Source organism: Triticum aestivum, chromosome 6A (genome assembly GCF_018294505.1).
Source record: "Triticum aestivum cultivar Chinese Spring chromosome 6A, IWGSC CS RefSeq v2.1, whole genome shotgun sequence".
NCBI classification, from domain to species: domain Eukaryota; kingdom Viridiplantae; phylum Streptophyta; class Magnoliopsida; order Poales; family Poaceae; genus Triticum; species Triticum aestivum.
The window spans coordinates 278,874,338-278,891,687 of NC_057809.1; the positions used below are offsets into that span (position 1 = coordinate 278,874,338).

At 45.9% G+C, this 17,350-nt stretch overlaps 1 protein-coding gene across 1 annotated transcript; it reads right to left on the reverse strand.

The window, feature by feature from the left end:
* Nucleotides 1-1,038: 1,038 nt before the first annotated feature.
* LOC123127436 (vacuolar protein sorting-associated protein 29) lies at nt 1,039-17,045 on the reverse strand. The gene is made up of 3 exons (XM_044547138.1): nt 16,739-17,045; nt 11,280-11,417; nt 1,039-1,917 (listed from the first exon to the last, which is right to left on the reverse strand). The coding sequence occupies exons 1-3, from the start codon at nt 16,868-16,870 to the stop codon at nt 1,621-1,623; spliced, it is 567 nt and encodes a 188-aa protein (XP_044403073.1). The 5' UTR covers nt 16,871-17,045; the 3' UTR covers nt 1,039-1,620.
* Between the last annotated feature and the right edge of the window lie 305 nt (nt 17,046-17,350).

Consider the following 17,350-nt stretch of genomic DNA (forward strand, 5'->3'; position numbering starts at 1 on the left):
TATTTATTTATGAACCATGGCAAACTTTTACTTCATGGATCATGGAAATTCTTTAGTAATTCACCATGGCAGGTTTTAGTAATTGATCATGGTAATTTTAGTAATTACCCGTGACAAATTTACTTTATGGAACATGGCAATTATTAGTAATTCATTATCGCAATTTTAGTTTATAAATCATGGCAATTTTAGTAATTTGACCATGGCAAATTATTATTTTTTGAACCATGGCAAATTTTGTGCATGGATCATGGCAATTTCTAGTGATTCACCATGCCAGTTTTGGTTTATGGTTCATGGCAACTTCTAGTCATTTGAACATGGCTTTTTTGAGTAATTGACGATGGATTTGTTTAATTATGAACCATGTTAAAATTAGTTCATGGATCATGGCAAATTTTACTAATTCATCATGACAATTTTTAGTTTCCTTTTTTTCACACCATGACAATTGTTTGTTTTATTTTTTTGCAACATGGTAAAATGATGGAAAAGAATTATTTTTTGTTTGATCTTGGCACTTTTTAGCTTTTATGAGATTAGTGCAAATGTAGTCTACACTTTACCTTCTTCGACCATGGCAAAATTCATTATTTTCTGTAACGTATAAAAATTTAATTTAAAACCTAGGAATTTTGTAATGTGTCAAAATTTAATTTAAAACCTAAAAATAGTTGAAACATATCATGACAACTTTAGTGTAAACACCATGACAATTTTAGCACTGTAGACGTGATAACTTTTGATCAAAAAATTTATCATCAAAACATATCAATATGAGATCTAGTTTTGAAGATCTTGCCACGACGAATTTAAAGATGAAAATAGATTTTCAGTCGGATTTAATGGTGTAAACAGATTTTCAGTCGAAGAGATAAAATATCTTAAAAACTGAAAACCCCAAAAGATTTTCGTCGGCATATTTTTTGTCCCTCTTTACATTCATGCATGAAATAAAAAAAGTGATAAAAGACTGACGTGGCGTCTTTCAGCCCACACGTTCAGCACTTATCACGTCCAAAAAAAAAGATAAAAAAGGAGAGCTCCCCGGCTTCATTCAGAAAGAAGCCTGAAAAACATAACCACAAGCACCTACAAAGATTCAAAGTCCTCCTAGGACAAAAGGGAAGGGAACCGACTACCTAAAGGCAGAGAATCCATCTAAGTTGCTCCGGCCCAGAGCACCATTATTACAAAAATCTCATACATGGATAAGGAAACACGTCAACAAAGCAGTAATTAGGCGGCACCAGGTGAGTTCACACACATCACGTCCAGGGTAGACACTGGGCTTTCCATCGATCCAGCGACCTGCTGAGATTATCACTAAAGAAACGCCAGCGCCAGCTGCTATTCAGCCGGTCACCATACTGAGTGAGAGATACATGAGGGGGGACGCCTCCTTGACAAACCGTTTCAGTTTGTGAGCGAGTTGGAATCATATCACGCATATCCCATTCACTAATATGTATACACAGCTCTAGTTTTTCATATCGAGCAGAAGGGTACAAAGGAAAAAGAGCTCCAGGTCGGGGAAATTGTGGTGGTGGTGGTGTGGTGTGGAGTGGGGGTGGGGGGTAAGAACAAACAGGATCAGATTTCTGTCATGCGTAAGCACCATCAGCCATGCATCGTGGCGGTCTTCTTGAAGTCGATCTTGTCAACCTTCACCTCGCCGTCAATGAGCTCGTACACGTAGACAACAACACGGAGGCCATCGATGTCCATGAGCACAAAGCTCGGGTTGACGTCATATGTGATGCTGCTGTGGGCGCCCGTGCCTGAGCCAGGGTTGATGACGACACCCCCCTCGTGCTTGTAGGCCTTGAACTGATGGGTGTGCCCGGTGACGAGGATGTCCACATCCAGCTGCCTCTGGAGCATCGCTAGGGAGTCCAGGTCGCCCCATGGAACAACCTGATGATGGTCATCAGAGTTGAAATGGTTAGGAAAAATATTCCAGTGACAATCATTAACAAACCGCACAATCCCAAGATGGAAGTAAGTATTGGTACCGACAACATGAAAGACAATTTTACTAGAATAATATCACATTGGTCTATCAAAATTCAAGAGGTACTTGTTCCAAGATAGAGGAGCCCTCCTGCTAGGCAGAGGCAGAGCCAGGATTTCTCAAAGCCTAGGGCTAAAACTAAACGGTTTTAAATAACACCAAATACCACACATATTAGTGCATCCTAGAAATACGCCACAAATTCACATTCAAAACAAAATATGAATTCATTATTACCACAAGAACAAATTTCGTACTGATTTCATCAATTTAACAAAGTGCATCATTGCAAATGGGTAATAATATAGCAAAATTGACTAAAGTAATAGTACAATCAACAATTCATTGGCTTCAGATTTCTTTTGTGGACTCAGCTATTTTTTGGGGATAGAGAGATTCATTGGTTTCCGGTGATACTCCCTCTGATATGTCTGATACAACACTAGAAAAAGAATAGCTGATACAACACTAGAGATTGCCTGTCCAGATGGTTGTGGAGATGGAGCCGAACAGGAGGCTTGAAGCCTGAAGGAGGGCCGCTCCGACGAAGCGACGAGCATCAGGTGCAGCTGCGCAGGTCTGGATCGTCCCATCTGTCGAGGGGGAACGCCTGGGGCGGCGGCGCAGGAAACAAGCCAATGGGGATGCTACAGGCGCGTGACCGATCGCATCCGTGCAGTGGGCGAAAGGATCACAACAGACCAACCTGGCTTCGTGTGGGTTCCTAGCGATGGCAATCTCAGTTGGGCTGGAGAACGTGAGAAGGTAGATGGGCTGAGCTGCTGAGGCCTGGGGCTGGGCATTCACGTATGGGGCTAGGCCTCTTTAGAGCTACAAATATCCAGAATTTATCCTGGGTGTTACAACACGGGTTGGGCCACGCCTGGGGCTATAGCCCCAGTTGCCATAGGCCCAATTCCGCCCCTGCTGCTAGGTAGCGACCTCCTCCTCCCCTCCCGCTCCCACGCTGGCCGCAACACCGGCACCAGCGTCCACTCTGACTCCAGCGGCCACCTCTCATCTCCCCACCCCACGTCCATAATTTGCTAATAGAAGGCTTGGGCGTGGATTGATGATTGTTTCTTCTTGCCGGCTGTCGAAACGAGGGGCAGCATCTTGGTGGCTTGGACAAGTCACGCGGTTTGGTTGAGCAATTGCATTAGAGCAACTCCAACCGGGCGACCCATTTCATCCACCAATGTCCGTTTGGGTCGCCGCGGACAAAAACGCAGGCCCAACGCACCGACCCAAACCCAAAATGCGTCTGCTTCGTGTCTGCGCCGACCTATTTCAGTGAAATAGGTCGGCGCAGACGCGCCGCACGTCCCCTTGGTGTGCGCCGCGGCCCCACATGTCAGCAGATGCGGTCGTATTTAACACGGGCCCACGCATCAGCGACTGGAAGATATGGGGGTGTCCTTTAATCCACGCGTGTGGGGGGGGGCGGCCTCATGCACTTCCACTTTGTCTGCCCGTCCACATCTAGCCGTGTGCTCCCTCATCGGCGACAAAGCAAACCCTAGCCACGGGCTTCTTCGGCGGCTCCAACAAGAAGGGGAAGCTCACCCCCAGCGCTTCCTCCCCCCGCGCGCTTCCTCCTCCGGCTGTACATTCTGGTGCACCGAATGCAGTGGCACTGGGAGTTCAGGCAGCCGCTGCCGTACCCGGACGTGACGCTACCGCACTACTGGCATCTGGGTCCGCAGCGGATTCCGATGCATAGGCGCCGGGAGCTGCTCACGCCGGAGCAGCGACGAATGCTGGAGTACGCGTCGGACTCTCCCCATTGGGAGGTCTGGTTTGCCCTCGAGCACGAGGTGCAACGGCGTCATGGCGTGCAGCACCACCACACCAACCCCCGCCTCCCCTAATCGTCAAGCCAGAGGAGGAGGCTACCTACCAGGCGGCGCTGGCAGCGGCCATGCAGACCTCCATCGAGGAGTGGCGCAAGGCGGAGGCGGACTACCATGCGAGGCCGGCGGGGGCCCTCGCCCTCTCTGCGGCCGACGACTGCGTGGTGCCGTCGTCACTGCCAAGACTCACCCCCTCACCCCCCCCCCTAAGGCCGAGCTGACCGACCGCCGCGTCTGGACCGGACAGCTGCGCGAGTGGGTCAGCCCCCCCCCCCACCCCTCCGTTTGGCTCTGCGCGATACCGGCATAGGAGGCCGCGTGCCTCGAACATTGGACGCAACGTGCGCTGACGGAGGAGAGCGCCGACGGTGAGCGGCGCATGCAGAGGGAGCGCGAGAAGGAGGAATAGCGCGCCTGCGGCCCGCCTCGCTGCAATGCCGCCACCGCAGCAGACGCCGAAGGAGGCTGCCCTGGCGGCCTATCAAGCCGCGTTTGAGTGGGTTGGGCCACCTCCCGTCTTCATTGACCTCACCGGCAACGACGACAATGGCAAGGGCAAGGACAAGGCGGACAACTAGGGCAGCGTGCGGGCGCTTATGTTTTTTTAATGGTTAATTCTATACCTACAAATAAAACACCTCCCCCTGCCCTCCCCCACTCCCTGCCAGGTCAATTCCCGCTGCTAAGGTTCCCCGTCGCCATCGGCTCCCCACGTGCCCGGCGCCGGAGATGGCTGCGGACGCGAGGAGGACGACAAGGCGGCCGCCGTGCTCGCGCGGGAGGAGGGAGGCCGCCTCCATCTGTCCGCCGACGGCCACGTCCACACAGAGGAGCTGCCGCCACCGCCTGTCGTTGCCCCGCGACGCACAAGATTGGCCATGGCCACCTCGTTCGTCTCGGGAGAAGATGCTTGCCCGCGTTGACCCCCTGCAATCGTCCGCCAGCTGGGCCGCGCGCGCAGAATCAGCTCGGATGGTGGCCGTGAGTGCAGTGCGGTGCGTCGTGGCTGCGGAGGAAGAGAGCGGGAGAGATGGTGGCGGTGCCCTCCGCTACACTGAGGTCGTTCAGGGAATCTCTCAAGGTGATCAAGGCCGACATCCAGCATGCCAGCATTGTTAACGTCGCGTCTCCGACTACTCGAGGGACTATGACAGGCGTATTGTGCAGATGCCGATGTCCTATAGCCTCGACGCAAACTGCTTCCTCTTCCTCCACTCAGTGAACGGTCTGCAATCTCACCGCCGCACTCAGCCTCCTCGGTTCCTCAGCTACAAGGCTCAGTCTTTGCGTTTGTGGGGTTTGATTCAAGAATTGGTGGCATATTGTGGTCACTGCACTTGTGTTCTTGTGGTAATTGTGCAGCTTTATGTTGCAGTTTGGAGTTTGGACCTATGATACTGATGCCCATTGTCTGTCTATAGCTGTGACATTTTTTTCCCCTCATGCGACTGCAACGAAGGGGTGCGACAAGCAGAGGGCAGTTTGCTCGGAGTTAGTGGCGAGCAAGAGGTCGGTCTCCGAGATTGACGCTGACAGACAAGGAGTGTGAGGTCTGCGTGGAGTTAAAAAACAGCAGGGGTTGTGCTGCCCAACTTCAGCCATGATATGTGCATCAAGTGCTACCATGAATGGTCAATGGTGAGAACAAGAACCTGATCCCCTCACCTTTTTTTCTGTCATGCTCAACCATAGCAACCATGTATGGTGTTTAGTTTAATGCCGTCTTCAGAGCTAGCTTAGTCGATACTAAATGTCCCGTGCTATTAAGTGCGTCACCAGTCACCACCAGAGCCTCTTTATTCAGATGTCTATCCCATAAGTAAGTTGGTGTGACCATCATTTATGGAAAAATATGCAGCAACCTCTGTATCTGCTTACCAGTTTTGTGCTTGGTTCTTACGAGGTCTGACTTTCACCACATACATGTAAGTATTAGAGATTTACAAGGTCAAATTTTTCTTTAGAATTTTATATGGCAAGTTCACCACATACATGTAAGTGAACTTAATGAGGTTTTAAGCTGCCAAATCAAGTTGCATTTAGATTCTGTTAGATTGACTGCCATACAGCTTTCAAACCCGGCTGACAATCATGGGGTTTTACATTGCATGTCTACTGTAGCAAAATGACTACAGGGAATTCCTTATCAGCTAGACGAGCAGAAGGAATGCACAAACTACTTACCGGTTCATAGTCCCTCACACACCAAAAAAGAAAACTTGCCTTTATACATTCAATGCATGAGCAGACAAGCTTTCTCTGCAGATGAACAATTATATTTCACTAAACTGCCTCCTGTCAAAAAATTGCTGTGGTCATTCAACCATGTATTTATAAGCTAAAAATTCACATTTGAGATTAGTCTGGATCAATGATAAACATGTCCAGGCTCCAGATTATTCCATAAAGCATATTATGATTATTCCTTTATCTGGTTGATGGTTTCGGCTGCACCTCATGTTTTTGCATTCACTTTCATCTAGGATGCATGTGTATTTGTGGGTTATTTTTCCTTAGCACCTGACGCATGCCATTTGGGCCTTCCAACTTTTATTCATCTGCATGTATTAGGAAATTTATGAAAATGGTTTATTCTTTTGTTTATCATCGTTTCTGTTCTTACATAAGCAACCATCCTCAGGTGTTGGTTTTTCATTTCCGTTCGACGTCATTAAATTAGTCTTACCTGTTTTGAAATGGTTCCAGCGTCATTAAATTACAGTCTTACCTGTTTTGAAATGGTTCCAGCGTGTGCTTGATGCATTGTTCCCCTTAGTTTTGGAGGAACATGTGCTATTGCCGGTGCTTTTGGTTGTGAAAAAACTTTCATTAGTTGGGCACTTTAATTATGAAGTGACCACCTTACTGTCATGTTGTCATAGCTGCATAAAAAGCTTCTTCTATAATATTTTTGTGGTACCATGTCTATACCACTACTGAGTTTTAAAATCTCCACAATACTACAATTTTGAAGTTGTGGTTTATGTGGGATGCGATGAAAGAGGAAATGAGATGGCCGAGTTCTCATGGATTTCCCCCAATCGACAATGACATTGACCAATGAATGTGAAGGGTGGAGCCGCTCCAAGTGTGTGGCGAGCTCACCATGGTGTCCTTGCTCTAGATTGAGAGCTGACAACTATGATCCGACGAGCCACCTTGAATAGAAGGTACACCGGGATGTGTTTTGGGTGATGAGGAGCTCGTGATTTCCAGGTCGGACTGTCCTCCTAGATCATTGGCATTGTCGTCATGCTCGCCAATCGGGGAAACATGTGCAAATGACACCCTAGGATATCTGACAAATCTTGTGCCGAAGGCTGGAATCTCGCCTCACTCAACCCATTGGCACTCATCACCTACACAAGGATATGGACAACTTACTTTTGTCCCATGGCAACGCACGGGCATGTGTGCTAGTAGTGTTTAAGAGGACTTTGGTCGGCGGTTGACTGGCCATTTATTTTAATTACAGTATTTTATTAAATTTATTTCGGACACATGGGCAAAATTGGGTATGCCTTCCATTGGGCACACCAGCCGACCCAAATCAAAAAGCGGACGCGCACATCCGCCTGGCCGACCCAAACGGACAAAGCGTGCGTCCGTTTGGGTCCAGTCCAATTGTTGTCCGTTTGGGTCGGCGCGTTGGAGTTGCTCTTACAGCTCTTGTGTCTCGCGCCGTAGTGGATTATTGGTGGTTGACTTGTGTCTCAAGGACCACAAGTGCATGCAGACAAGATTGTCTTCCTCAACAAAATGCGAGAGGTGAGAGCTATACATCCGGGCCCTTGGGTACTTTGAAGTGACCTCAATATGACCCACCACGACGAGGACGTAACAACCTCCACCGCCGCACAAGGGGCGCTGCTACCTAAATGATTTTGCGAGCTCAAAGAGTTGTACCTTCATGGTCAACGCTACACGTGGTCTAACGAGTGTGGTGCTCCCGTGTTGGTCAAGCTTGAGCACGATGAACTAGGAGGAGCTCCACCCAAATTGTTCGCCTCGCTGTCTCCCCACCTTTATCTCCGACCACTACCCCTTCTGGATTGCACACCATGGCCTCCCTGTAGAGGACGTTTCTAGTTCGAGACTTGTGGGGCCAAGGAGCCTGTATTCAACAAGACGGTTGTTGAGGGTTGGGCGGCCGCGATCGATGAGCCCGACCAGTTTTGACGCCTCGCCATGCGGCTTAAGAACAAAACTCTTCAGTTGAGGAGTTGGAACGACAAGCAGATGGGTAGTATCAAACTACCACTTGTGCTGGCCAGGGAGCTCATCTTCCGCTTCGATGTTACCATGGAGTTGAGGCAGCTCTCGGAGCTTGAGCGCCAGTTGTGTGCTAGGCTGAAGCACGCCTACCTAGGACTCGCTTTGCATCATGGCTAGGCAACGTTGGAAGATTGCCTGGTTGGCTGAGGGTGACACCAACCTCCTACAAAAAGCAAAAGCAAGTGATCCACAGCCTTGTTGCCGACGAAGCGGTGGTTTCTAACCACGCGACTATGGCCAAGGCTAACTTCGATCACTTCAACATGCTTCTTGGCACAAATGAGGGCTGCGAGTTCTCACTGAACCTAGAATTACCAGGGTCATGCTTGGAGAACTTGGCCAGCCTCGACGACCCCATTAACGAGGAAGCTTAGGAGGTGGTTTGTCAGCTGTTGCGGGGGTAGGCGTCAGGGCCAGACAGATTCACTGTGGAGGTCCTGCGATCTTGTTGTGGGAACCGTGAAGGATGATGCATGGTAGCCTTCACCAAGTTGCACTCGTTGCGTGGGCAGGGTTTCCATGGTCTAAACCAAGCCCTGCTAATCCAGTTGCCCAAGACATCAGATCCATCGACCCTTCGGGACTACCACCCCATCAGCTTCATACACATCTTTGCCAAGGTGGTGGCCAAGACGTTAGCTAGCAGGTTGCCTCCCAGATTGGGGGGCTTGGTTGAGGAGAACCAATGCACGGTCATCAAGAAATGTTGCATTCATGATAATTTCATGTTGGTTCAGCAGACGGCAAGATATCTGCATGGTGCAGCAGATGGGTGAGTCGCGTGCCATGCTCAAGTTGGATATCGCTCATGCATTCAGCTCGGTGTTGTGGGCTCTATTTGAGGTACTTCAGCGGGTAGGCTTTGGCCAGCGCTTCCCTGAGTGGATTGCCATACTCCTGTCCACTGATAGCACAGGAGTGATGCTCAATGGTGAACCAGGGCCTCTGGTCTGGCATCATAGGGGCATGTAGCAGGGGAACCCGCTCTCCCCTATGTTGTTTGTGTTGGTGATAGACACTCTCAACAGGTTTTTTGCTAGGTTATAAGAGAGTTCGGATTGCTCCGTTGCCTAGCAACACGGGTCCTGACAACTCCATCTCCCTGTACGCGGACGATGTTGTCATCTTCTACCACACGGATAGGGTGAAGTTGTTCATTGTCCGTAGCTTGCATGCGCACGCTTCGGGGTTGCACACCAACTTTGCCAAATGTTCGGTGTCCCCCGTTAGGTGTTAGGAGGAGGCCTTGGAGAAGAAATCGGTGATGGAGTGTCAGCTAGCTCCTTTCCTGAATAAGTACCTCAGGATCCCACTCAGGCTCAGGAAGTCCTCGTGTAAGGCTTTCCAACCTTTGGAAGACATGATCGCAAACCGCCTGGGCATCCATGATGGCAAAGGCGGGGCGCCTCACCTTGGTCAAGTTGGTCCTGGCCACCATGCCTTTGCAGTAGTCCTGGGCATGCAAAAGAAGACCCGAAAGACTTGACAAACCGCCTAGGTGTTTCGGACCTTGGTCAAAACGCGATCATCTTCGACAAGGTGTGGCTCAACTTGACACACCTACTTGACACATTCAATACAGAGGGCAGGCAATGGCCACTGACAAGTGCGAGGGGTCTGGTGGCTTTGCTTCCAGCATTTACCTTGCCTAGCAACTATGACCGTCGGGTAGTATTCTCTAGGTGTTGCCCATCTTTGGGCTTGTACAGACTCTCCTTTCTATCAATGCAATGAAACAAGGCTTTTGTGATTTCTTGGGAGAAAAAAAGGTTGTTGGCAAATTACATTTGAAGACGACTTTTAGTAGAACATAAGAGACATTGGCATACTCAAAATTGTCGGTGGTGTGCATGATATGGTGCAGGTGAATAAAGTAGACACAACAAACCAACAATGAACTACTCCCTCCGTTCCTAAATATTTGTCTTTTTAGAGATTTCAAACGGACTACCACATACGAATGTATATAGACATATTTTAGAGTGTAGATTCACTCATTTTGCTCCGTATGTAGTCAGTTGTTGAAATCTCTAGAAAGACAAATATTTAGGAACGGAGGGAGTATCATGCATCATGCATGACTCTGCAAAGGTGAAAGTTCAATGTACTGAGTGTGCTTGATATCCCTAATATAGGAGGTATCAGATCACTTCATGGACATTTTTTATCAATCTATTGCTTGGATGTAAATATTGGATGCGGAAATATGTGGAAAGAAAATTGTGTGCACCCTCGTTCACTCCATTACTCAAGTCAATGCTAAACCACATAAGGTCCATCACTCATCGAACTTTGAAGGACACCTTTGGTCCTTCAATGAACCCTGGATCATTTGAACACACGACGGCATCTAGATTGCAACATCTCAACCAATTCGCCGGTAACAGCAATCGTCGCTGGTTACAATTTGTGCGACTCGGTAGGAGAACAGTAAGACAGTTGACCTTCCAAGTGACAATATGATCATATGGCATAGATATGTATGCTTAATTGTTAAGGATCTGATCCTAGTAGTTAGTAAACATTTCTCACTGAAAATACTAAGAGCAAATTATACTGCCATAATAGAGAGGCAGAAGAAAAGCAAATTGCGTTTAGCGTTGATCTTTCTGATACGTGAACTCGTATTAATTAACTATTTATTAATCCCATAAAAATGCCCACACTACAATACACTAAGAAGCTATTGGTTCAGCAATATCCCACCAGAATCGCACTACATTGGTATGTGATTCGGTAACTCTTATTATACCACTTCCTCAACAGAACACATGGGATCTAAAACCATTTCCCTGATTGAACCACTGCGTCAACCATGCATTACCCACCTCCCTGTAATCCTACTACAATTAAACTAACACTACAGCTCTTGAACAAAACATCACCTAACAATTATTACAGCAACAGACCATGCCAACAAGAGAAAATGACAAACATGCTAGTGATAAAAACTCAACCATGTTTCTGAGGTGTACGGCATAAAAAAAGTGTTTATAATTTGTCAACAACAAGAACTCCAATTCAAGGTATTAACTGTTGACTTTCAACAACCAAAAAAGGCCATGAATATTTTTTCTCCAACAATGAGCATGACAGAAATTAAAAGAGCAAAACAAAATTATCAATTTAGAGCGAACCTGATGGCCATGGCATAGCCCTAGCTTGAACTGACCAATAGTAACTGTTTTAGTCTCTGGGTAGCGAGCATCCTCATCATATTCACCTCTAGTAATGTGGAGATCAGGACAGAGGCTTTTAAGGTAGTCGTGAACTTCCTAGAAATGTTGAGAAATTTATGAGTTAATATTTTCTCAAAGCAAAAAATTAGAGTCCATACAAGAAAACATTATTAGCACCCTATTAATAGGTGCAATACCCAGCCACAAGGAAACAAAAATCACTACATGAAATGGTACAAAGTCAACTATTTCTTCACAAAGATGGTTAGCCAGTCATCTCTACTTACTATTAAACGAGCAAATATATTCTTCCCTAAGCGCACCCGAAAACATGTATACAGGACAATCAAAATAAAATACCACCTCACGATCCAGCCCATCTAATTATATCTAACCGTCCACATAAAAATGAACCCTCACCTGTGTACGATTAGCAGTTTACCAGAGCGGACGAGAACGCTGCCATGTATCAAGCGAGCGAACGGAATGTTTCGCTGCGTGACCAAAAAATAAATTGATTCCCGTGATTAGTTGCCTGCATGCAGCCGCATAGCCCACGATTCAGCAATATGGCGTTCACATGGATTGGTTCGGCCTGCTCAGGTATTAATGGCGAATTAAAAGGGAGGATTTGTTACCACGCAAAAGAAGGGAGGATTAGCTGGAGAGAAGAGATGAGGAATGTGTGGGGCATGCACCAGCGATAGGGTTTCGCTGCCGCCGTCCCGTGTGCTGCTCCGCCCGCTACATCTCCTCCCCGCACGACTCTCTGGCCTCCAAGCTTCCAAGTCTACCTTTCTCCGCCCTTGCTCGCCGTATCCTTAGGTCACGGTTCGCCCCCGATGTATCGATGCCGTTGGCCGTCGATTCTGCCGTTTCGTTCCTGCTGTTCTTGGGTAGGTGCTCCTCCCCCTGCAGTCCTCCCTCGCCGCCGCGCCTGTTGGTATGCTGACAAGGACCAAGATGTGCTGGAATTACGCCAATGCCGGCAGGCGGCCTCCATCGTCAATCGTCTGCTGGTGCTGGTGCTGGTGCTGGTGCCTGGTGATCAGCTGCATCCAATGGAGAAGGGACGGTGCGACCATCCATGTTCTGGAACACGCGGACCAATAGATCCACCCCAAAACCAGTCGAATACGAATGCAACCTGTAGGTACATTTTCTGTCTCTCTCTAATACTATTTTTTTTCTCTCACAGTGACATATCTGCACCTTCGGTCCTTTCTCGCTGCTAATCTTCTTTCCCAGGCGAGCGCCCACGCAGTACGAGACTCAGTTGAACGATGACAGTTGGCCAGAAGCGTTTGATTTTCTTTGTGCATTTTGGTGACTGGATAGAGCTTTGATATTATCACCAAACTCATTTCATTGTTTGCTTGCAGTTTACGTATTGGATTTGCCATGCAAAACATTCTATCTAGGCAACATCTTTTTGTTGAAGATGTACGTGGGTGTTTTCCACTGTTTTCCACTTGCATATATGAAATATGATGCATGCATCATGCCTAGCATGCTTAGGCAGAGACCAACGTATATCTCTACTGTGATTTTTGTATTATCTTGTTCTTTTGGGGACGATCAATAAAGGGTGCAGCAACCCAAGACTATTACCGTTTCTTGAAACGCAGGTATCAGCTCGTTCACCGCATCTTAATGTATTGTGTACCTCCTCTTTCACAGCTATCGAAATATTTAGATTATCATTTTAACTAATGCCCATACCATCGTAAGCTATGAGCAGACAGGTGAGTCTTTCCCCACTGCTCTTGCCTATTCATTCTCTGTACTTTTGACAAATCCAAGTTGTTTTTTTCTCTCATGCAGTAAGTTACACTAATGTACTATTCTGAATTGCATTTTCCAATTTAATATCCTTTTATGCACTGCAATGCCTGAATACTTTGCGGCGTGCATGCTGTTGCAATTCCAGTACTTGCGCTCCATTATCCTACTTCATTTTAGAAATTATGCTTTGTACGTGCTGCATCATCAAGCCTTTTTCAAGAGGCATCAGTGCAAGATTTTGAAGAATTGGATTCAGTGAAAATTGAGTTCTCACCAAACGGGCAAATATCTTCCAGGTCAGGTACAAGTTTTCTTGCAGTTCTTGCTCCTGCCTTCCGACTCCATATTATATAGCATGGAGGAGAGGGGAAACAATGAAGCCTAAATGGAGTATGTAGTTGTGCTTTTTTCTACCAACCACAAATAGTAGGCATGTAGTACTGATATTGCATTTCAGTTATTGTTATCCTTGGAACAAATATTAGCTTTGTAATGAAGTAGAAGTGACGGTCTTCGCATTTTCCACAGGAAATTCCTAGCAGATAGTGTCTTCATATATGTACTGGATAACGAATTCATTGTTTGCTTGCGGGTTACATCTTGGATTTATGTGTCTAACTTGTTTGTGCCATGGCGTGCAAACTGTGCAGATCTTGCTTCTGGTGAAACATACACCACTCTTCTGGTGTGCCAAGTGCCTCTCCTTTTCATTTGGGGCTGCGTTCACTTTGAATGTAATTTTTACACTTGTAAAATGATAAAGAGCACATAACGTGTTTCCCCAAAAATATAGATTAATGTCTAGCTTATAGAGATAATAAACCGTCTTCATTTTACTGGTAAATATTGAGGGCTCCTTTGATCCAACAAGCAAAGTTGAGGGTTGGGTGTGATTGTTGAAAGTATGGCGAGTTGATTATTGCTACTGCTGTTGGGTATGTGCAACAAGGAAGAAGTTTTTGACTTGTTGAAGACAGAAGGTATAGCAGTTCTCAACCTGATGTAGTATTGGCGTCTAACGGGGCATTAACAAGCTTTGTATAAAAAAATTAATTTGCTTTCTTGGTGGCAACTCTCGGAGGGAAGGAGCATCATGTTGTGAACATGGTTATCTTCAAAACATTTTTTTTGTTGGTTAGCTGTTTCCATAAAGAAATAGTCAATGTTATTTCTCATGCATCAACTTATTTTAGTGGAGCTGAGCACTATGAGGATTTGTAAAGGCTTTGGAGTTGCTAATCTGAACAGCCATTATGATAAATGGAAGTTGTCCATTCATCTTTTTTTTTGAGGAAACATGTGCTTTCATCATATAAAAGATCTACAATAAGCATCATTGCCCAGCGTCTGGATATAACTCGGTAATATCTGCTTGGGTTTGTCCCAATTAATTGGACTAGCCCCTTTAGTCCATGTATTTGTATCATCCAGTGCAGCTAAGTGTATCTAGCAAATGAGTGCGACTGGGTTATTGAAGGCGGCCGAAGAAGCGCATCCACCTTACACCTCACCTCCGGCTGCCTTCGCTATCTTGTGAAGTTTGGGTTTGTATCCTTGTAAGACTTCTTTTTATCTTGCTTTTCTTGGTTCGATTTTTGTGGTGTCCATCCCCCATGATATCAGATGCAGCTAGGGAAACTAAATGTCGCTCCATGCTTGAAAACGCTGGTGCCAAGAAGCTCAGTTAGGATATAAAATAACATGCTGATCAGCCATGCGTTGCACGTGCATGCTTACTAGTCATACAAAATAGTTGAAAAGCAACAAATAGTCTGCGATGTTGAGCATCATGACCCAACACTTCACAGGTTCACATCTATAATCCTATTGAATAATACATCGACTTCTCTTTGTTACTTTTCCCATGGCTTTCAATTAGTTTGACACGCAACCACCCAAATTCCTGTTGCTTCATCATTAATTAATAAGGCATTAAGATATAGCATCACATGCTTACCAAACACCTAGGTTCCATTAAGGCATTCTAGTGGCACTCTAGTGTTTTTGGCAAGCCAAAATATTAGTGTCTGAATCACAAGATAGCCTCAGGATGCAATCCATAATGACAAATGTGTTGGTTCATTTCAGTTTACAGGTCAATATAGCATCGACAGTGCAACAAGACTAACATAAACAATACCATACAACTTTTGAAATTGATGTGTTTGGGATTGACATGTAGAAAGCATATGGTATGAAAAATAAGATGATGATAAAATTGGTTAAAACCTATACATGGTGTACTATGCCTTAAGTGTTCATTGGGAAAAAAACTGGAAACCGTTTCAGCTCGCAAAAACAGGTGCAAGTAGATAAAACTTGATGTTAATGGACCATCACAAAAAAATGCGAAGCGCAACAATCATTCAATCAGAAAAAATCATCAGAGAATTAAAATTTGCAAAACAATAATAAAACTCCATGAGATAGATGTACTATTGTCAGCAGCTTGGTAAAAAAAATCTTCACGCTGGCTCATTCAAAGACTAGGTGGGCACTAATGTTATCTTTCTTCTTTCTGATCCATATTTTCAAAGGAACAGAGATTGTGATTACCCTTTCAATAAGTATCAGGAAAATTTCATAAACTGGGCATGGTGGGAATAAGTTTAGATACTTTTTTTGTAAAATAAGTTACTCTAAGCAATCAGACAATAAATAAACTAATGATAATTGAGCAATAAGAACAAAGAGAAACGATGATTTAATAATATTTCAGTTAATTATTTGGAACCAAAGGTACATTCAGGATTGGTGGAACTAAAATTTATTATAGCTGCTCCAATATAAAAAGTAAGCAGTACCCTTTAGATACCATGTATGTTTTGATCAAAGAAAACATGACCACCAAACTACTAGTCTACTACAGAGAAAGAAAACAATTTTGTAGTTTTTCTAATATGATTTCTTGTATTTAAATTTAGAGATTATGTCATGGCCTAAGTTCCTGAGGGGATAGTGGTGGCTGGTGGGAGGTCAGGGGCAGCGAAGGTTGCATTTGTCTGCCGTGATGTTAAGGGAAGATAGGACTGTGGAGAAGAACCCTCCCTTTTCTGTTTTACATTTATTGCTTGTGTTTCTCAATACCAGTCCAGGGCATAATATAGCCTGCAGTTTACATGACTTGAAAAGTAAGAACTTATATAAGCACATGCATCGTTCTGTGAGTAAGCGTGGTACTTTTCAGAATGGGAAGATACATGATGATCATACAAATTTCTACCACCGCCTGCATAGTTCTGAGAGATAGGCGTGATATTTATACAGAATGAAAAAAAAAACTGCGTAGATAACGAACCAAGAGAGGAAACTGTTGTCTCATGCCTACTCCCTCCGAAGCTCAAATCCCCCACACGTCTACTGCAAAACCGCATCATACAGACAAGCAAGCTTATGCCGATCGATAATCAGTCCACATGCCCAGGACGGGTGCCGTTGGTCCGAAAATCAACACGGCGACACCCAATAATAACTGAACAAGGAACAAAATTTGTCTAACAACCAATAAGCATGGCTTCACGAACTAGTCGTAGTCGGTCAACCAGATTTGACAGACCAGAGACACCGCGATCCAGCAGCAATCACGCGCACGCGGCATCGAGCATGTATCACGGGGATAAAAGGAGACTGACCTTGATGCAGAGGTTCCCGGTGCAGATGATGTGCTGGATCTTGCCCGGGACGAGCATGGACTTGAACTTGGCGGGCAGGTCGGGCGCACGGTGCGGGATGTGCAGATCCCCCAGCGCTAGGACCAGCACCATTGGATTGGGGATCGGGGGGAGGAAGGGGGACGGCGGCGGAAGGTGGAGAGCGATCCGAATCGCTCAGCCCGCTCTGCTCTCCTGGAACGCGATGATCAAATCTTCCACTCAAATCCCTAGCACGATCGATACCCCTCAAACTTGTTGGGACAATTCACTTCCGTCCTCATCAAACTTCCAAAGCGGCAAAGCGTCCAGCCTGAAGGTCTTCCCCTCGAAAACAAAACAACTGAAGGTCCTCAAACTAAATTACGCGTTCATCTACGGCCTCCTTTGGTTTGGTTTAGAAGAATTTTATAGGAATTCTAGAGGATAGGATTCTTATAGGATTTTTTCCTTTACAGCCCTTTGGTTCATAGGAATGGATTCATATTCCCACATAGGATTGGTTCCTATCCTCCACATTTCATAGGAAAATAAAAAAGAGCCTAGACTCAATGGAAAAATTCCTTTGGTGTTTTCCTATTCCTACTCGAAGGC